Here is a 21949-nt window from a genome sequence, read left to right on the forward strand (position 1 = left end):
TGCTGCTGCTGAATTTCTCTCAAGATTGGAATGGTGGCCTGAAGTCCAAAAGAAAGAAGGAAGAAAAAGATACCAACATTGCAATGTACTAGAACTATCTTTTAATATGTAAAATTCATCTTAATGCTGCTGGTCGAGCTAACAGGATGCATTTCACAGTGTTGGGAGGCTGCGTCGTACTTTACAAGATGATCGAGTGTGTTGTCTGTAAAACTTTCATTTAAAAAAAACTACTTTTAACTGTCAAGATAAATGGATTAGCGTGGAACATTATTTGGATTTCAAAACGGTTGGAAAAAATGGTAGATGAGGTAAACAGAGTTTTCGTGGCGGCTGCATGTGAAGCGGTTGAATTAATTAAAAACGAATAACGTGCTAGTATTATTTAGATTTTTTTACATTTGGAGAAAGTTAAAGCACTTGCAGAATAAAAAGTACCAAAAAAAAGTACCAAAATGTTCTCAAAAATCTTGTCTCGTACATAAAATGTAAAGTAAAGTAGCACACAATTAGATGTAGTTGATGAAATGTCCTTGGTAACATTTCCATCATGCTTGGAGGTCCCGGTCAAATAGAAAGAAAGAGGTCCTTGTGACGTGTTTCACACTTTATTCATAGAAAAGCACTGAGATTCCAACACAAACAATATAAAATGGTAGGAGCGTTACATAAATAGTAATAAATTCTCGCTTTATAGACAGTAGCTCAAGAAAATGCAAAAAAAAAAAAAAAAAAAAAAAAAAGTGTTGATGATAAGCTATCATACTTCTGTGGCAACAAATACTGGAAATACCTTTTTTTCATAATCAGTAGCACAAAGAGGCAACAAACACTTTCCCCATCTTCCCTTAAGATAGAAAACAAAGTGGGAAACCCGTAGAAGAACTAGATCTCTACCGGCCCGCTCCTACGGAGGGATGAAGGGGGGGCGATGAGGAACTGGCTGATACAGCGAACGCACACCGGAACAGAGGGGGAGGAGCTTCGCGGAGGGGGAGGAGCTTCGCGGTCGTCACGCCGCCGGTCAGAGCGCCGCGTGACGGCGGCTGGCTGGAGCTCTGAAGACGAGTCAGTGGTCAAAATAAAGATCTCTCTTTCATTCCACCATGCAGGTGGAAAACAGCCTCGTGTAGTAGCCAAGAAAGTAATTGTCCCCATCCTCATGATGTAGAAAGCTCGCGACAACAGAAGAGGACATGGACTTTGTGCAGAAACCAGGCTGCCGGCGTCCCGGGTGCTTTGAAGGTCGACGGCGACACCGGAGCTGAAAGCTGGTTACCGGCGACGGAGAGCCGAAGATTAAAAGATTTAAAGATTTAAAGAAAGAGAAAAACTAAGTATGCTGATGAGATAGAAGAGGTGAATAGTGAAGGGAGCTGAGAAAGCGATACAAATAAAGTAATAATAATAATAATAATAATAATAAAAATACAAATTTAAAAAGCAAATGAACACACGGTCGTCCTTTTTGTCCACGCGCGCTTGCCGTTCCGTGTATTGTTCCGTCTCACCGCGGTGCTGCCGCCACACGACACCACTGAGAAGACACTAAAGGCTTTGAGTCCTGATTAAATAAAACAAAAACAACAACAACAAAAGGAGCAAAGCAAAAATAAACGTTGTACATTGGTCGGTCACAAAGGCATTTCCCACCATATTCACCCCCCACCGTCTCCTCTAAATGTTGCAGCGTATGCAGGCCGGCTACTGCGCGTTGTCCAAATACAAGCATGCTGGGTCTTGTCTTTGTCCGTCCGCCCCCCCCCCCCCCCCCTCTTTAGTGGTTCAGTCCACCGAGTCTCTACTTCCACACCTTTACGTTTCTGGGGGGGGGGGGGGCGCTCTCTTTAAGAGGCGACAAGACCACCGAAGTGGTTCTGCATAGTCAGGTTTAGTATGTATCTGTTTACAAACGAATGCCTCCCTCTGGTTTAATCGAACATGCTTCCTTTTGGAAAACAGACTTTTTGTTTGTTTTTGTCTTTGCAAATCAATAGATATAATAACAAATAATAGTAGCTATTATAGCAACAACAAAAAATAAACAATCTTAAAGAAATGCGCACCTGAGAAATGCCTTGAAGTCGTCCCCCCCCCCCCCCCCCCCCCAAAAAAAAAAAAACTGCTGTCAAATTCCCTGTCCAGAACAGTTCAAGTACACCCCCGCCAAAAAAAAAGAGAACAAAACAGAAAAATAAAGTGAAAACAAACACATAACATACTTATCATAAATAATTATAACTTTACAATTTTCTGAATTGACACTTTCATATTTACAATATCTTAAATGCTTAATGCTACTACTTTTTGTTTTGTTTCTTTAAGTGGTGTCCCTGAGAACTGAGTTTAGCCTCTTTTCTTTCTTCTGCTCAGTTTTCCTTAATTGTGTGTGTGTGTGTGTGTGTGTGTGTGTGTGTGTGTGTTCCCTCCATTCTTCTAACTGCGTTTCTTCAGATCGGAGGAAAAGCCCCCCAGAGTTGGGACTGACTACTACCCGGGGAGTGGGCGAAGGTCGCTCTCATGGAATGTAAAAGCAGGCAAGAAAATGTTCCTCTGTTCAAAAGAATGTCCGCCCGACTCGAAACGTACGGCGTCACTGAAACCATTGATAAAATAAACGCTGAAGCAGGCAGGAACGTACTGAAGAGGTATTTGTGTGAAGTGCTCGTACGATGACGTTCAGTCCGACCGGTGAGCTCTTGCTCTTGCTGTATTCTGCCAACAATGCTTTGCCACTGGGTAAAGAAAGGGGAGCGTGGACATCCCTCATATGCAACCAGCCCCCCCCCCGAAAGAAACTCCCCTGTGCCGAAGCATGTGGTTTCAAATATGCACGATTAAGTCATCAAGTCATAAAACATGCAGCGTTTGCACTGTGTATCTTTAGTCCAGCATGATCGCAACCGCACACAGGTCGTGGCTTTAGTAGCTGCAGACTCTTTTCCATCCCGAGAGACCAGAGAACCGGGAGAATAGAAGAATCCTGGATCAACGCAGGCGTATTTACCTAATGGGAACGGTGTGATTACTGCAATTACTGTGGTTTTGAATCTTTTCAGATTGTTGTTGTTGTTGTTGTTGTTGTTTAGCTAAGAACACAAACAATACAACACATGCATCCTCTTAAAAAGTCGCCATCGTGTTAGCAAAGAGCTGCTAATTTACACATGTGGCAGAGATGGAGCCACATAGGTATTTGTTTGCAGTCAAATGTTGGTCCAATAGGGTTTTCTCCCTTTAGCTCCATTTTGGTCTCCACCGACTCTTTAGAAGCTAAATGCTACACCGCGCCCGCTAGCTAGACGCTAACGGTGGTGCGAAGCAGCCGGTGTTTGCTGTCTTTGAAATGAAGATGATGGGCACAGCAAGACTTCACCAAACGGTACATTTTGTAGGCCGGATAAAAATCTACGGATTAGCTCAATTCATGCTAAAAGGCTTTGTAGAGTTGGGCGGTAATCATTATTTCTTTGTTGGTCACTAAAAACAACCGTTTCCCATTTACACCTGATCAGTTGATCTATTGTTCACGTAACAATATTAGTTAGTGCAAATGTGTGGAAGTGGTATAAGCCTAGTTCTACTATAAATTCAAAAAAATATATATTTTGGGAGGCTTTTTGATTCTCAATATACAAGGCAGAGCTTGGTCCTTGTTATCAGTCCAATATTTTCTTTACTGTTCAGCACTAATTACCTCTCGCTAAGTACTTTTACAGTACTTTTAGAAAATCCTGGCGGTTACATTTAAATAGTGCTTATTTGATCCACAAGTGCTGCACAGGTCACCCCAAGCAATATTGGTAAAAAGTACTATCTGCCAGGGCTTTAGGGGTAGGAACCGTGACCAAAAGAACCAACATTGGAACCACATTCCTGCTCTTAAAATGGCGTTGTGCTCTGGGGTTCCAGAAACAGTTCTTGAGATGGAAAAGGGACTTGAGCTACAGGCAGAGTTAACGCTGAAATCAACCCGGGTCCCAAAGTATGATCCAAAGCTTCCTAACAGAGAACAAGAAGGGGAAATTAACGCCACTGGATGATATACAAAATTAAGCACAAGCTTGACTAATATTGCTTATTGACTAAATCCCAATCTAGCGAGTGAAATGTGACGACAGGAGTCGTTATTGATTTCAAAGGTTTTGGCTACAAACAAGCCGTACAGCAGTGCAGCGTTAGCCGTAAATATGGGAATACTGAGACCCCCGTCTATCGTTTATCAGATACATATATTTATGCATGTGCCCGTGGAGCCTCAACGACTCGACTTCAGCTAGGATTTGAAAACACTGACCAGGCAGGCGCGGAGGGGAGGAGCTGGACTCGCGCTCAGAAACCTGTTGGTGCTGACGTCTTCTACAACTTGGAGTTCTGTCTTCTGCCCTCTCTACTCTACTCTCAATGGAACACAAGGCCCATTTTTCTGATGGAGAAGTTAAAGCCGACTAATAATACAGTTGAGTTATGGCGGTAACACTGTGCACGTTTTCTGACCTCAGCTGGGTTTTTTTGCCTTTTGAAATGACAAGTTCCTTTCTACTTTGAAAACCACTTTCCCCTCTTCTTCTTCTTCTTCTTCTTCTTCTTCTTCTTGTTCTTGTTCTTCTTCTTAACCGCAGCTGAAAGCGTCTTCTGGCTCAAAGTAAGTACCCCATCCAACGAGATCTTTTGGTTTTGTGCCCCCACAAAAAAACCCTCAAAAGTTCCTTTAGTCCCCCCCCCCCCCCCCCCCATTACAATCTTTTGACTTTTTCATACTAGATTTAACATTAGTTGAAGGGAGGGGGGGGGGGGGGGGGGGGATGCTTTGTTTTTGTTGTCGTTTCTTTGACATTTCGAGCCCTTTCCCCGCCTTTCGCAGTCTCAATGAAGCAGAGCAATGTACTGCGAACACTTCCTGGTTCACATTCAAGAAACAAAACAACAAAACAGGAGAAAAACTTAAGACTTAGTCAACAAATGGCTCAACATAAGAAGAAAAAAAAACCTTAAATAGTCGCACTACTTGAGGGAGGGGCGTGGTCAGCCGAAGCGCTCCCTGACCAACATCATCAGTTTCTTCTTGCCCTTGTAGATCTGTTTCAGGTTGTCTATGAACTGGGCGAACTGAATGTGGCCGTCCAGCGCCAGCAGGAAAGTCTCTCGCGCTTTGCTCAGGAACTCTATGAACTCCCCGTAGTGGCGCGGACTGATGTGCGTCAGTCGTGAGTGCGTGGTGTTGATGTACGCCGAGATCGTGGCATCCAGGAGCTGCCGCAGCGGCGCCTTGTCCGTGGACATCAGCTTCCCAGAGTTCCGCCTCCCCGGAATACCGGCGAGACCCGGCGCCGTCATGGTGCACCGCCGCAGGATGTCGGACAGCACCGTGGCGCAGTGCACGCTCTTCACCACCAGGGGGATGATGGCCGCGAGCTCGTTTTTACCCAGGGAGTGGCTGAGCGCGCAGGCCCAGAGCACGTCGTTGATAGCCGAGTGCGTGTCCTGGTTGTACGCCAGGTTGAGGTGGGTCATGGCGAGCGAGGCCAACTTGAAGGAGCGCAGGGGATATCCTCGGTGTTCCATGTACCTCGCGATGGTGAACAGCTGGGAGTACGTCATACCCGTGGACGCCGCGTCGATCACGATCTGGTAGGCCGTCTCGAAGGCGATGTGGTCCTTCTCGCAGAGCGTCAGGGCCGACAGAGCGCAGTTCTGGGGGTCCTTCATGGCGCACTGCAGCGCCAGCGTCCTGGCACAGCTGGCCAGCTCCTCGCGCTGCGGGTAGTCGAGGCTGAGCCGCAGGATGGTGTTGTGCGACATGACGGTGGCCGCCACGATGCTGGTGGCCTCGGTCGGCGTGAAGAGGGTGTACCAGCTCTGTAAGATGCTCACCAGCGCCCGCAGACCTGGGGGTGGAGGAGAGGGGTCAGAACGAAAATCACGCTATACTGGTGTGATCCCAGCTCTCTGATTGTTGTTTATCACGTTTTTTTTCCACAGTGAGAAGAGAGAATCTGACAAGGGCGGAGAGAAAAACATTTAAAAAGAGAAGACGGTGAGCTTCAATGATGTGGTGTTATTGTATTTTCCTTTATGCCCAGATGAGCTTTTATTCTATTGGCTGTAGAACAACAACAACAACAACAACAACAACAACATGTACCCATGAACTCGACCCCCCCCCACCACAACATGCATGAGATTTAATAAAATGGCTGTAGTTTCCCTTATGATTATTCAGCCACACATTTTTAGCAGTCATCGTTTATGCTGTTGATCGGTTGCCATGGCTCCAGGTCTAGTATCACAAACCCACCTTGACTGCTCAGCTGGCTTTGGGTCATAAACTGTTTTCCTTTCAATGACATTTTGGTCTTCATGAACACTTTTTCAAAAATTTTTATTTTTTACATTTGTGTACGTTTTTCTCGAAAAATGCTCAACATAAACACGTCTCAATCGACCTTTGATTGGATTTGGACAGCCATAAACTGTATTGAATCAGAACCCCCGTGTGTGTGTGTGTGTGTGTTGAACATACCGACTTCAGTGGCACAGGTTACCAGCCAGCGGACCATCTCTCTCCTTCTCCAGTTCAGTGTGGACAGAGTCATCCTCATCACCTGCGAAGCGCATACACACCGTGGCGTTTACTGACGGCAATAGGAACACAATCTACCTGCGTTTTTTTTCTCTTCAGAATATTGACAAAACAATGCGAACATATCTGCACGTTTCAAACGTAAAACTAGTGAGCATGAAATGTGTGATTTTCATCATTGAGCTGTTTGAAGAACAAGGCGGCACGTCTCCAGTGGTGACAGACGCGTCCCAAAATGTGTTGGCACTAATTGTGACCCTTCCACTCTGAGCACTTTATTAGCACTCTTGCTGACAGGAATCCAGCCGAGACGCCGACTACCAGCGCGGGAACAGGCCGCTGCCTTGATGATGTGAAAGATGTGTTTTTCCTTTTTCTTTTCTTCTTCTTCTGTGGAACCCAAAAGGCTTAATTACGTGGATTTTCCTCTCAATCGAGAAACGCTGTGTGATGTTTCCTCTGGTTATTTGTAGCGAGGATTACAAGTTCAAGGGAACTGTTGCATGTTTTGACTGGTGACCGGTGCTCAGATTTATGTTTTTGTGGTTAAATAATTCATGAAAATTGCTGACTTGCCCTCATACCTCGCGTGCTTGCTTTCTCTCTCTCACGCACACGCACACACACACACACACAGTACCTGCAGTCCCAGCTCCAGTGCCACGTTGAGCAGAGTTATATCCGGCGGGTTGTCTGCGGGTGTGGCTATCTTAAAGGCGTCCTGGGCCAGCTTGAAGATTAAGGAAGAGGAGTGGATGTTCTTCTGGATGGCCTCCAGCACGGTCCGCAACCTCAACATGTCACCTGCAGGCAAACAAATTGAATAAACATACACGTATCCAAAAGGGGGCGGTGTCGGTGACACGTGGACGTGCCGGCGCTACGATACCTTTAGCGGCGGTGAGCATGGTGGAGGCCAGCTCGCACTGCTGGGACTCCAGGTGTCCCAGTGTGAACCAGCGCGGGTATCTGCTTGGAACTATGGAGATGCCGTGGTGGGGGTGGCCCACGTCCCCCGAGCCCCCTGAGGACTCCAGCACCGGCAGCCTGGCGGCAACACACAACAACGGCCGCATTGTTCACCACTGTCTTTGCAGCTGGTTTTAGATGCTACAAGGAACCTATTCTAACTTTAAAGTGGTGTTTAAGAATACTGTCAAAGATCATACTACTTGTACTACCAATTCAAACATATTAGTGGAAATATATATATATATTTTTTTTAAATCGCTCTCTCATGAAGGATTTGTAGCGCTGCGTGTGCTACTTTGACCTCATGAGCCGACAGCTGAACACGCGTCATACTGACCTCATGGCGCGGAGGGCCACCTTGTACGCCAGGTCGGCGTCGTGCGGCAGCAAGGCAGAGAAGAGGTACTTGGCGAAGGTGTGCATGGGAACGCTCTCCCTGTGGATGACCTCCCCGAGGCCGCTGAACGGACCGGCTGGAGAGAGAGAGAGCGAGAGAGAGAGAGAGAGCGAGAGGTTTATTCATGTTCTCTTCTCAACAACGCGAGATGGCGTGACGAGGCCTGAAAGGCGCCGTACCTTCCAGCAGCTGTATGGCCTGTTTCCGAAGAGTCTGGACCAGGAGCTCGTCCAGCTCCAGTTCCTGAAGCTTCGCCACAATCTGCTCCTCGTTCCGACACACCTAGAACGCAATTCACACGTCGTTATCCACGGTGACCGAGCGGCGAATGAGAGACAAGAATTGTGGGGGGTGGACCTTTTCATATCAATGGTTTCAATGACATCTGGTTGTTCATGAAAACACAGTTCCAGAACCGCAATTTACAGCTGTTTAGTGAGAGAAAATAGTGTTGCACTTTGGTTTAACGGTTTACTTCTTTCAGAGGGGATTTTGAGTTTAAGCTGTTAAAATGTCTGCCGTCACAGCGGATTACAATGCACCGAAAGAAATGTTCCTTGGATTGATCCCAATACAAAGTGCGCGGGCTTGTTTTTTCATTAAACAAAATGCTGTGACCTTTCCTCTTTTCTTTTTTCTTTTTTTTTTTGCATGGCAATTACTTCGCACAGACGTTTAATTATAGTGATTCTCTGCGGCGGTGACATTGTCTACACACCGCAACAAATACAGTTCAGCTACCCAAATGCGAGCAACCGAGCTTTACAGTTTCCTCTTTAAAAAAAAAAGGGAGTAAAACCTGGATTATGTTTGAATGTGTTTTTTTTCTGGACTACCGTACCTTATCCTGAGCGTACAGGCCCTCGGGCATTATCCTCTGCTGGCCCATGCCCATCAGAGCCACCTCTAAGGCCAAGGTCAGGTAGGACTCCCCTCCGTCAGGACTGCCCCACACGGGTACGTGGTGGTACACCGGGGGCCTGGGGTCGCCTTCTGAGAGGTGGCAAGGGAGGAAAGCAACAAGAAGCATTTAGTGACCCGAGCAAGAGGGTGCGTTCAAATCAGAATTGGAACGACAGTCTTGATGAATTTTGTCAGCCATTAGTTATCAGCCACCGTGTGTCGAGCTGATTCTGCTGCCCTGTCCATCTCTATCAATGAGAGCAACTGTGAGGCCTTCGGGGCAGAAAATTCACCCTAATTGTACTCAAATAAATAATTGATGAATACTTTTTGTAAACTGAAGCTAATAGGTGCATAACCTGACAGGACCTTCTCCGTGACCCCTTTCCCCCATTGCTTTTAATGCAGTTGAACTCGGGACGGACTGCTTCTGTATCAAGAGAGAGCGAGTGAATACTGCAGCATGTCGGAAAAAAAAACTTCAGGTCCGACCTGCGTTTGTAAAGCTTGTGTGACATCACACAAATACCGCTTCCACGATGGCCGCTAACCCTACAACCGATGCTCGACAGCCATAAGTGAGAACAGATGCCACGAGAGCCTCAGCTGTTGATTGGTGCCCGTTTGTTGTCTCTCGCCCCCCCCCCCCCCCCCCCCCCCATCCCATCATTCTGCCTAAATCCCCTCCGAGCAATAGATCCCCTCAATCCTGTTTATTCTATGCATGTGTGTGAGTGTAGAAATCTAGGGAAACGTAGAAACTGATGTTTACAGGCTTAACCCCAGCGGTAACTCGTTTGTGCTTGTTTGGTTTTGTTTTGGTCCATGAGCGGTTAACTCATTGGTTGATTTGAAAAGATCAAAAGGGATAACTGCATTTTCATTCGTCGACACAGGGTCTGCCACCCTCCCCCACATGCACCCCCCCCCTACCAACCTCACGCCTTATAACAGATGTTCCCAGCTGCCTTCCAGAGCATGAAAGAGCATATAGCATCAGGCCACACACACACACACACACACACACACACACACACACACACACACACACACACAATTCTTCTCAAATTCCCAAAACAACATAAGACAATCGTTCCTTCTATCGCCAACACACACACACACACACACACACACACACACACCAATGAGTGTGCCAATGGTCAGCATATTCCATATTCCAGAGCATATAGCATGGTGATCAGGCCACACACACACACACACAATTCTTCTCAAATTCCCAAAACAACATAAGACAATCTTTCCTTCTATCGCCAACACACACACGCGCACACACACACACACACACACACACACACACACACACACACACACACACACACACACACACACACACACACACACACACACACACACACACACACACACACACACACACACACACACACACACACACACACACACACACACACACCAATGAGTGTGCCAGTGGTCAGCATTGTTTGGGTTGACAATAGTTCCCTGTAGCCTGGTAACAATGGGAAAAGCCAACCCCTATGCAATGGCCACTGGTGGAAAAAAAGGCCCTGGGCAGGGTGTGAAATGCAAAATGGTGATGGATTCTATACATATATCACACGCACGCACGCAGCACAATAAGGGGCCTCCTGGATATAAGAACGTGGAGTCCGTGGTCCATACATATATATACCGGTATATATATATATATATATATATAAATAAATATATATATATATGGATGTGGCAACAACTAATGTCATGTCAAATGTAGAGCCATGTCAAAATATCATTTCAATGTAAATTGTACTTTTTGGAATACATTTATTTCAAGCTAAACTATACATTTCAGTGACTCAGCTCTTGAGCCTGTAGAGACACGGAGTACTTTCCACGTCTGAAACTCATCTTGTGACGAGCCTTCTCATGATTTTCTATAAAAGACCAGAGGTTAGACAGTTTGTTGGTCTGTCGTCTGCAAGCAAAAAGCACTGCAGGGCAACACAACTCATAGAATAGTCGTGGCCACTATTTGCTCTACGCCACTAGACTCAATTGACAAAATCTGTAATTTTCACAGGATAGTTGCTGGTCTACAGTTCCTAAATGTCGCGTGCACTAAAACCGATATTCTTTTCTTTTGAAGGTTTTCTCTTTTAGGTTTCTAAAATAGAGTTGCTTTGAAAACAGCGGCACGTCTTCGTACCTCCCGTATCCATGGTGTTGTCGTCGTCCACGCGGCACGTTTCGGTGAGCGTGGTGAACAGACAGCCGATCGGGTCCAAGGGATGACCCACCCAGCCTTCCAGGTTGGTGGTGGAAGTCACGCCCCTCTGGAGAAGCTCTGAGCGAGGAAAATGTTTACATGTCAACACTTTAACCACAAAACAATTACAAGAACTATAAGTGTGTGTGTGTCTGTGTGTGTGTGTGTGTGTGTGTGAGAGTGAGTGTGTGAGAGTGTGGTGTGTTACCTTTCTTTTGGTGTTTGTAGATGTCCATCTGTCTCTGCTGCTGGAGGCGGAGCGTGTTGATGATGGCCACGGCCAATCGCAGTGCTTCACGGGAGTATCCGTGGGAGCGCAAGGCGTCAACGCGAGCGCACGCCGTCGGGACATGGTCTATGTGTGAGACAAGGTAGAGTCAGGACAGCTACACACGCACACACACACACACGCACACACACACACACACACACACTGCAGTCTCAGCAGAACGCCAGTGTGCGTCTGATAGCTGGCTTAAGTTGCAAAATCTGACAGATCTTAGCTGGAAGCTGCTTACTGCAGATACTGGCCCCAATATCAGCAGAATTACTGTGTGTGTGTGTGTGTGTGTGTTCGGCTTTCAGCGGCATAACAGATCGTGTGTGTGTGTGTGTATGAAGTGCCACAGAAACACTGCCGCTCCACCTGAAAATGACGTTTTTTCCCTTACTGCTGTAATGCAGAAAGAGCATGTTTGTAGCATGAATAAACATATTATTTTACTAGATATGATGCGATAGGTTCATACAATTATATATTCCTGGAAATTAGTGATGAATTACTGCTTCAATTTCAGTGAACATCTAGATATCGAGACCAAATAAGGACGCTGACTTTCTGAGGAGTCAAATAGGAGAAGAAAAAAAAGAACCACCCCACTCGGACTCACCTAGCCAGAGCGGCAGGCCCTGCGGGTTGAACAGCAGACTCTCGCCCTCTCTCTGGTAGGACGGAGACATGTAGTGGTCACTGCTGATGATCCTCTGGAGGTGGCTGTCCTGCCAGTGGAGGTCGCAGGCCTCGACGGCCCGGCTGAACACCGACCTCCTCGGCCTGGACAGAGAGTCTGAGACAAAAGAAAAAACAACGGCCACTCAGTTATCGATAGAGTCACGGCGTTTACGTTCATTTGTGTTCAGTGTGTGTGTGTGTGTGTGTGTGTGTGTGTGTGTGTGTGTGTGTGTGTGTGTGTGTGTGCTGACCCTGTGCCAGGTTGCTCTGCGGTAGAGCGTTGGTGATGTTTGGAAGCTCGCTGCCGTAGTTGCCGTCCTCCAGCGGGCAGACGTCCAGGTCGCCCCACTTCTTCAGCTGCTTCAGCCAGCCGCTCTTCTCCTCGCTCTTGCAGTGGGGGTTGAGCACCACGCACACCCACAATGCACCTGGGGTAAAAGAAGGAGGGGGCGGTGAGAGGTCAGGATGCGCAGGAAGCAGTTGAATGCAGCTGGCAGCTTCTCTTCATTTCCTGCTTTTAACAGAAATCCTTTTTCCAAAGTCACAGTTTTAGATTCTCCAGACGTATGAAACAAGAAACTGTACGTCATACAACGAATACTAATACGTACAATACACATACTGGAGCACACATGTTGGGAATTGGCAGCTTTAAATGCTCCAAAAAAACAGTAAAAAACAGAGCTGTTATACTGTTATACATATACTGTTATACATGATCGTGAATTGAATATCTTTGGATTTTGTCCTGCTGATAAAAAAAAAAAAAATGCAATTTCAAGATGCACCGTGGGCTCTGGGTACGTTTGATGAGCATTTTCATTATGTTTCGGATATTTCGCCGACTAAACAGTTGATCTATTACTGAAGAAAGCCCACCAAGGATGAATCAGAACCCCAACCAGAGAATAATATAGCGGGGGGAAGAACACTGACTATTTGTGCTTAAGATTTAGTCGTGTTTCTACGCCTGAAAAGCTGGAAACACTAAACTCTCTCTGCTCTCCATACGCAGACCTCAACCGGTCAACCGGGTGCAGACGTCTCTGAGGAAAGTGATCGGGGCAGCAAACCCCGAGCGTCTGGCTGCTGTCCCCGTCTGTGTCATGATCTCCCTCGCTCACCCAGGAAGCGTTCTCATTGACCTCCTAAATGCTGAGATTGATTGCAGAGAAGCTGAGCAGCCGTATTGATCGGCAGCCGTTTTCCTCATTCCCTCTGTGCAGGGGAGCAGCAAAAAAAGGGAGTAGGAGGACCGGGGAAGGAGGAAGGAGAAGACCAAACAGCTCACTGACTGGATGAGCGATGAGCCGACACGGTGGCCGGGTGTGGACCCTTCTGCCGGCCCGGCCGTCCGACCTACAGTGACTGATGGGCCGGCTGACTGGCGGTCTTGAAACCCTCGTTAACAAACACTCAGTTGAGTGCAGATCTCTGCCCTCCAAAACAAAAGTTGAATGTCACTCAATTGTCCCTCCGGGCTCCCGTACAGTGAAGACAACAATTGCGAGGATTCATTCATCTCAGATTTTACTTGAGTGGATTTAAACATATCGGGCGTGGAATTAATGTCTAAAAATAATACATGGGACAATGGGGGTTTTCGACGGATGTCAACATTTGAGCCCCGACAAAAGGCCTAAAACGCCCCTTTGTGCTGAGCAGAAGAAAGAAAGAACTGATGGGTTCAGTAATATGAAAGATCAACGTGGACACACACACACACACACACACACACACACAGTCCTTCTGACAGTTCTTACCTAGCTCATCCCAGAGCTGCCGGCACTTATCCGTCATGCCGGTGCCCTGTTGTCTCCATAGCGACAGCCGGGGGTCCGCCATAAACTGTTCCGTTATGAGCGTCAGCATTCGGGCGCCGTTGGAGTCTCGCATTCGTAGCATCTCCCTGACCTGGAAAGATCCGGGACAGTGCAGGCTTAGTTACTGAGACTCCTTACACCCGGTTGAACATGGAGGGGGGGGGGGTGCGGCAGTGAGCTTAGACTGTAAACAGGAGAATATCGCTCGCCTAAAAACATAAAATTGCCTCTGGATGAATCTAAAGCCCCTGTAATAAATACGTGTTTATCCCTCCTCGAGTCACGGCTGGTTGTGATTTAACATTTAGGTTTTGTTGCAAATGAAAGACATGTGATGTGTTAATTAGTAAGCTTCATAAGGGAGAGTATTTTGTTACCTTTGGACAAAGCCAGACTCGCTGTTTTCACATGTTTCCAGTCTAAGCTAAGCTAAGCTAAGCGCCCCCCACCCCCTGTGGCTCATATTGAACGGACGAGAAATGTTTCCTTAATATTTGGAGATGTTAGAAGCGTGCGTCTGTGATCCAGATATGACACACGTCAAAATCATCTATATATAAAAACCTGTGGATTTGAGTGGATGAATGAGCCAAAGCATGATTACTGGCAACATGCAACATTTCAGAATACTTGAGGTTCAACATGAGGCTGCATTCAAGGTGTTTTAAAACCGGGTGAAGGCCACCAATAAACAGCCCCCCCCCCCCCCCCCCCACACACACACACACACACACACACACACACACACACTTGTATGCCTGACTTATCGATCCTTGAGCTTTGTGTGCAAGTTTGAATGGAGTTAGCTCTGAAATATCAGTAGCTCAAATGTGCTGTGTATATAGGTCTGTGTTAGATTGGCATTTATGAATGCTCTATATCGACTTTGAGGATTTGCAAAGCTATATTCAACCATATAAAAAGACCTGTTAATGCCTTGAGGTTGAATGAATACCGTCAAAGAAATAAATCTACAGAAGGTCTTCATTCGAGTCTTTGTGCCATTCTCTCAATGGCAAATCATACTTTTGTGGAGACAAGTGTTTAATGTGTAGGAAAATAGGAACGAAGAAATTCAGACTGAAGGACATATAGATATTTGAGTTTCTTTGTATTCATTTGAACATAAAGTACAAACCGGAAAGCGTGGGGTTTGAATTCATCCAGCTGGAAGGGTCTAATGCCAGGCACTTAAGAGATGCATTGTGGGAAATGTCAGATTGAGCTTGATCCATACTAGGGTCTGCTGCATCAATTTTCCTTTTTTCTTGCGTCAACTTTTGAGTACCCCAACTTTATGGAAGTGCAATACTAAAATTCCCCCTTTAAACATATGTCCATGTTACAAGTGGCCTCACTAGTGGAGTTTGATACTTAACAAATACAATCCGAACAAAGCACCATAGCGTAGCTTCTAATTGGTCACTAGTGCATTCGAATAGGCGGCTGCTGCAGACCTTTATGTTTATTATCGGCGTCGTGATGTCGATTATGATGGTGTTTGAATCAATACAGAAATAGCCACCGTAGCGGAGCAGAAACAGGAAGTGGCGACGCATACCTTGGCGAACATGGAGTTGAGTTGCTTCCCGGAGCCGTAGTACCCTCCCTGTGAGAGAAACTGTTTGACCTGCTCCCTGACTTGATCCTCGTCCAGATGCCAGCAGTTGTCATCGTCGATGCTGGCGCCTGCCGTCGGGTCAGGAGCGCCTGGTAAATGCACACATGCGGAGCATTAAACTCGGACAACAAGAATAAACGGATGGTGACCGCGGGGAAATGGAGCCTCACTCGGGAAAACAAACAAACAAACACGGTTTCCTTATCTCCACCGTGTCCTTCAAGACGAAGCTTCAGTCATAACGTTGACGTTTGAAGTCGGAATCGACATTCGAACGCCCCGCACTTGTTTTATGTTATCTCTAATCATTCGGTTTGGGCCCTGTATTTGTGTGCAGATGAAGATTAGGATTTACTGGTCCGTGTTTCTCCTGTATTCATTCTGCTCAAACGTCACATAAACATAACATATCCTCAGCTCTCATGTTTCCCTGAGTGCGGGGCTTTTGCCTCTCCACACACAGAGTAGCGGAGGAAAGAGCGAGGGGGATTGAGTTGAATTGAGGATAGCGTCGAAGAATTTGATTCCAGTGGTGGCTGCGTAGGATTGTTTCTGACTTCTAATGACTCCAGAGTGTCGTGAAGTCCAAAAGATGGAATCGTTTCCAAAAAATCCTCCGACACGTGTTTACTTAGCGAAATATTCTGCTTCCATCCAAAAACAACTGTGTCACTGCGGCCCGAAGCTCTCCCTGCTGAGGATTTTCTAGAAGGATGTATTTTTAAGTGTGTATTTATTTTTGTATTTTTAATGCTGATGATGTCATCGCATATATGTCGAAAGCTTCGTTCAAAATGTCATTTAAAAATATTTAAAAAAACATCAATAGAAGCTTCAAACTGTGGAAAGAACAACAACATTCGATACAGCTCAGATGGATAGTTAGCAATCCAAACCTTAAAAAACTGAAAATGACTAATTCTGAATTCATCTTTGGTGAGTTGTTACACTGATAGTGCTCTCATAGGTATTTGTTTTACATTTAACTTACAGAGCACCTACTTGACACTTGAGAAAAGCTGCTTGATTCACGCTAATGGCACACTGAGGGAATATAAGGCCAGCTTTATTTCTCTTCCTTTCGGCTGGGAGCGCGTGTGCGTCTGAGTAATTCAACGGGGAAATGTAGATGTGCTCCGAAACGCCGAGGCTTGCTTTGATCTAGCAGGAAGCGGGCTGAGGAACGCCCGGAGAGATGCGTTTCCAACTGGCTGGGAGTACGCAACGGGCAAACGGCAACATTCTCCCCCATCAAAGAAAGCCCTGCTCCTGGGTCGACTGAACTCCAACCCCCATGATCCCCCTTGTCAAACGCCGACGGGAAACGCAGCGCCGGGGCTTCCTGGACAGGAGCGCTGGAGAATGTCAACATCTAGCGGGGGCGGATGAAATGGAAGGAACAGAAGAAGACTCTTGTTTGGAGAGAGGATGTGTGGAGTTTGTCGTTTTCCCAGATGCAGGTCTGCTGTGGGTCTCCAGCTCTTTTTCATCTCTCCCGTCCTTTCATCTTTTCCTTTCCGTCTCCCCGAGTGCCATCCCTCCCGTCTCTTCCTCTCAGCGTCCCTTTCCTTCTCTCGACCTTCTCCTGCAGCCATTTCATCATTTCCCCCTGCTTTGCTTTAACATCCTCCTGCCACTGGAAGGAGGTAGTCACTGAAGAGAGGGAACTAAGAAGTCAACCGAGGCATTTGAAGCCTGCCTTTGCTGCTTCGCCAGAGTAATCAGGGCTCGGGCGTGTGACGGGCCTTCAGGCTTCAAGTCCAGATGCTTGTAAGTCTGGCCTGTCGCTGTAAAGATAGCAGCTTGGCAAAGCTGACTCTTCGACAATTAAGAGAAGCGCCATTTACTCTCCTACATTCAAAATCAGCTGGCACGTGAAAGTCGTCCGCTCACCGTGAACCTGGTTGATCTCAGAGTTGGAGGAGAGGATCTCGTCAGCCAGCTTCTGAGCTGTGGGCAGCACCTCGGTGTGGTGGGCCGTGATCAGGTACTGGACCAGCTTCTGCAGCTGATCCCGGTTCATCTGGAACAACGTCTCCGAGATGGGCAACCGCAGCTTCACCTGTGTCAGACACACACACACACACACACACACAGATATGAGATTTTGCATGTCCATGACATTGATTTTGTTGTTGTTGCGGAGGCGACGCCGTTGTTACCTGCTCGGGCTTGCGAATGCGGTACAGAGAGAGCGCCACCACGTGGGCGCAGTAGAAAATGTCCCTGTTCCCGCAACCGCAGGTGACGGAGGTGATCTTGCATCGGTCGAAGCTGATGGCCACCTTGTGGGTGACCTCTGGCTCCGACGACGTGGCGGGTTCAGTGACTGTGCCACTGAGGTGAAACCCTGCAGAGACACAAAGGGAGGACGCAGAAGTGAGTTTCATTATTTTACTGTGACAGGAAAAACAACAACAAAAAAGCACTTAACAATCCTGGCCGACATTTGAATGCCTGCATGATGATGGTGCGCCAGGTGACCATTAGAGGTTTCCTTTTTACCAAAAGTTAACATGAGACACAGCCACCGTTATCCACACATGTAGTGAACGTTGTTTTCCCCCCGGGTTTCTCTAGTTAAGTTAACATCATTGCTCCTTTGTGTTAGCTGCTACCCGACAGCCGAGGAGTATAAGGAGCGCCAGAGAAGGAGCGTCTGTGGTAATCTGAGCCCTCTGCAGACATACAGGACACACACGTCTTAATGAGACACCGCGCCACCTGATACCCCCTCCCTACCCCTCGCTCCTTATGTCGCCATGCGTTTGTATGTGTGCAGTGAAAAAGGGAGGGGGGGGGGGTTTAAGGGCGCGATCATTTCCTTCACACACACACACACACACACACACACACACACACACACACACACCCACACACACACACACACACACACACACACACACACACACACACACACACACACACACACACACACACACAGTGAGGGTAGTAGCCTGTAGAGATGAAATCTGCTTAGCATAGTTCATCTTTAGGCCCACCCACTAAGCTAACCGCTGGCTTTTAGCATTCGGGGGGGAAGAAACCATCTCTTGTACTCTTAGTGGTGCAGCCGTTACATTGGCTCGATGGACTTTGCACATTGACCACTGGCCATCAGCAGACCAACAGCCGTAGTCTTTGCAGTCAGAATGACCAAGCTTAATTAAGGTCTCGATACAAGTTTAATGAATGGAAGCAATAAAGAATATACAAAGCTCAATTGTGGAGTACCTCAAGGCTCTATCCTGGGGGCCACACTGCAAAGAACCGGCAGCTGTCTGACTGAAATCAAATGTTGAATATCTAAGAACTTGCTCAAGCTCAACGCAAAAGACAGACAAGGAGCAACAATCCTGTTTGCCCAACCTCCATTGAGCCGAGTGCCACTCGGGCTTGATTTATCATACCAACAAAGTTGCACGGCCACGTTTGACGCATTCTTTTTTTTTTAATGCCAACCAGAATTGTATTCACCGAAACTTTAACTAAATGAACGAAAGAGCACATGGGACCAAATGAAGCCCTTTCATTGCATCGCAATCAACTGCACAGATCATGTATGGCCCAGACACTGAAAGATGACCTAAAAAGGTGAATACTGACAAATAGGGAAGGGTAAAGGAAAGATAAAGGCTGCGGAGGATAAAGGGGACGAGATAGGGGGAGAAATGTGAGAGGAGAGGAGAGAATAGAGGAGGGGAGAGTGTATCTGGTCTGTCCTGTCGTCTCACCGTGACAGGTCAATTATTTATGAGGTGAGGCGTGTGTGTGTGTGTGTGTGTGTACACATTGGATTACTGTATCTCACCAAACCATAGCAACCCCACTAGAAAAGAGATAGAGAGAGAGAGAGGCATGAAGGGAGGGCGGGCAAGCTAACTAAGGCAATTATATGGGCTATTCTGGGCATGGGTTGACAAAAAGTACATGTCTGGAGCGCTAACTAACATACACTAATGCAAAGACACACACACACAAACAATTACATTCTGGGGTATGGGCCAGCATGGTAGAAGCAGCTTAATAAGCCAGCTTTAAGCCGTCTCCCTGGCAAAATCCCACGCTAGGCTTTTCCAAACCAAGCGTTGTGAACGAACACACACACACACACACACACATACAGAGAATCAACTGCTAACCACTTTCCCCGTTGACGACCACGTTGAAAAGGCTTGAAAAAGGGTCCGATGCGACCCCCGTCGTCGCACCGGCGTGATCTGAACCGGGACCAAGCTCAACACTTCCCGCCCAGCAGGGTAGCACCCAACTCCCAGACCGCCAACATACAAAGAACCCCGACCTGCGGACACAACGCCAAAGACTGAATTTGGACCGGTAATGGCCGGTGGGACATTGAGTGAGATACCGGCCCGAGCACCTTTGGCCGATCAAACCATTTTTCCCAAAAAGGACGTGACGGAGACAAACGCGGCACCTGACCATGACAGGACGGGTGAGAGAGACAGAGAGACTGGGGAGGGAGGGAGGGAGGGAGAGGCTGATGCATCTGCCAGTGACGGACATGAAGAGTCCTCCAAAAGTGTTAAAACTCTCTCCCTTCCCACGGAGTCCGCCTGTCAAAGCGATCGTTGTGTCACGCAGCGCATGGTAATATCAGAAATGTCAGGAGAGAGAGAGAGAAAGAGATAGAGAGAGAGAGAGAGAGAGAGAGAGAGAAGCCTTCCCGTTCCTTCCCCCTGTCTTCATAATGGATATACCTGTCGAGACCATTTTCACTAACCACAGCTCCGTGCGAGGGGAGCCCAAATGTGATCTTCCGGCTCTGAAATCATCACAGCGGAGAGTAAAAGGATCAGGCGCAAAATCGAGGGGAGAGCATTTCTTAAAAGCGTCAAGGGGGAGGGGGGGGGGGGGGGCATTTGAGAGCCATCTTTCCTCCAAGCTGTCAAAATAATGTGTTGCCAGTCGTCAGTCATCGGCACACTTGTCAGAGGAAGTGTAAAAATTGTTGATATCAGATGATAATGATAATGAAGATTTCCCCACAGCTCGCGGGGAGGGGGGGGGGGGCTACTCTACTTTTTCTGCCTCCCCTCCCCTCCCTCCTCCTTCTGTTAGGTTAAAGCCTATTGTTGCTCAGACCACAAGCATGAATGTGATGGTGACACCACTGCTCTTTTCACTTTCAATCAAGCCTAAAATGGCTCACACACAGTTCCCAGTCCATCTGCATGGCCGCCCTTCCCCTCCATCTCTTTCCAGTTTCACACAGAATAACCCTGGGTTTAATTATCCGGAATTTAGCAGATTTCTTGTCTTTTTTATTTTATACCTCGGAAATATTCTCCTACGCAACGTGGCCATTCCAGACAGAGTCGTCAAACTCATGCAAGATTTGTTTTCTGGCTTCAGAGGCTTTGCGTATAACAACAATGCCGCTGGGGTCTCTTGCGATTGGCTCGTTGGTTGGTTTTGAGAGAAATGCACTTTTTTTTCGGGCTCTCTGGCTAAGATGGGAAGACCGATCCAATGCCACTCTCACATCTGTCTGTAAATATACAGCTGCTGCAGCAAGCAAGCAAAGACATTAAACATCTGCTTTCACAAGCTGCACAGCACTCAATAAGATAGTTTTATATATTATATATGTCAGAATGTCCTTCATATGTCATATATGAGAGACAAAGGCAGTAAGGTAAGAATTAAAACCAGAGAAGATGAATGTTTTTATCATTTAGAAAGCCCCAAAAAAGATACTAGCAGCCACTTCACAATATACATTTTTAATAGGAATAGAGGGGGACCGAGAGCAGAACCTTGAGGTACGCCACGAATAATGACATTCTTTATCCCTATTATCAAACCTGTGTCTAGTACCCAAGGCTTCATGTAAAACTGTACCCTTTCTTTTTCTTTCGCTACTCCCACATACAGAGTCCTTCTGTCTGTGTGTGTGTGTGTGTGTGTAAAGGCTGAGGGAGACTGTGTATCTTAAGCAGATGGGGATGCTATGACAATTGATAAAAAGATGCTGCAGTCCACAAGCACACACACGCCCATAAACGCACACACATATATGCACAATCACACGCACGCACACACACACACACACACACACAAACCAAGTGAAGAAACAGCCTTTTCAGAGCCTGTCTGCTTTGTTCTTAATGCCACAGCGACACAAACCAGTCAGTGATATTCACAGTAGATATCTGTTATCTCTCTCTTTTTGTCACACACACACACACACACACACACACACACACACACACACACACACACACACACACACACACACACAGTACCAGGCTATTGGTCTGATTCAGCGAAAGCGATGAATTTCAAACAAAGGTGAATTAGGAGAGCGGTGTGTATGAACTGGGAGTGTTGCCAAGTACAAATGATCTGGCCTAATCTCTGGGGGGGGAGAGGGGAGAAAAAAAGAAATCATACGGCTGTTTGTGGGTCACATCTTTTTTTGTCCTTTCTGAT

General features: G+C 46.9%; 1 protein-coding gene across 1 annotated transcript in view; it reads right to left on the reverse strand.

Annotated features, from left to right (window-relative positions):
* Positions 1-2115: 2115 nt before the first annotated feature.
* Positions 2116-21949, reverse strand: part of zswim5 (zinc finger, SWIM-type containing 5) — a 51302-nt gene continuing 31468 nt past the window's right edge. The window contains exons 2-16 of the mRNA XM_034554658.1: positions 17656-17843; positions 17387-17555; positions 15434-15582; positions 13813-13963; positions 12301-12477; positions 11988-12164; positions 11306-11452; positions 11038-11175; positions 8794-8945; positions 8132-8234; positions 7893-8028; positions 7473-7630; positions 7224-7387; positions 6524-6605; positions 2116-5888 (exon numbers count right to left, since the gene is read on the reverse strand). Coding sequence (XP_034410549.1) covers positions 5026-5888; positions 6524-6605; positions 7224-7387; positions 7473-7630; positions 7893-8028; positions 8132-8234; positions 8794-8945; positions 11038-11175; positions 11306-11452; positions 11988-12164; positions 12301-12477; positions 13813-13963; positions 15434-15582; positions 17387-17555; positions 17656-17843 — 2954 coding nt within the window. The 3' untranslated portion in view covers positions 2116-5025. The remainder of the gene's footprint in view (positions 5889-6523; positions 6606-7223; positions 7388-7472; positions 7631-7892; positions 8029-8131; positions 8235-8793; positions 8946-11037; positions 11176-11305; positions 11453-11987; positions 12165-12300; positions 12478-13812; positions 13964-15433; positions 15583-17386; positions 17556-17655; positions 17844-21949) is intronic.

Source organism: Cyclopterus lumpus, chromosome 17, assembly GCF_009769545.1.
Source record: "Cyclopterus lumpus isolate fCycLum1 chromosome 17, fCycLum1.pri, whole genome shotgun sequence".
NCBI lineage: Eukaryota > Metazoa > Chordata > Actinopteri > Perciformes > Cyclopteridae > Cyclopterus > Cyclopterus lumpus.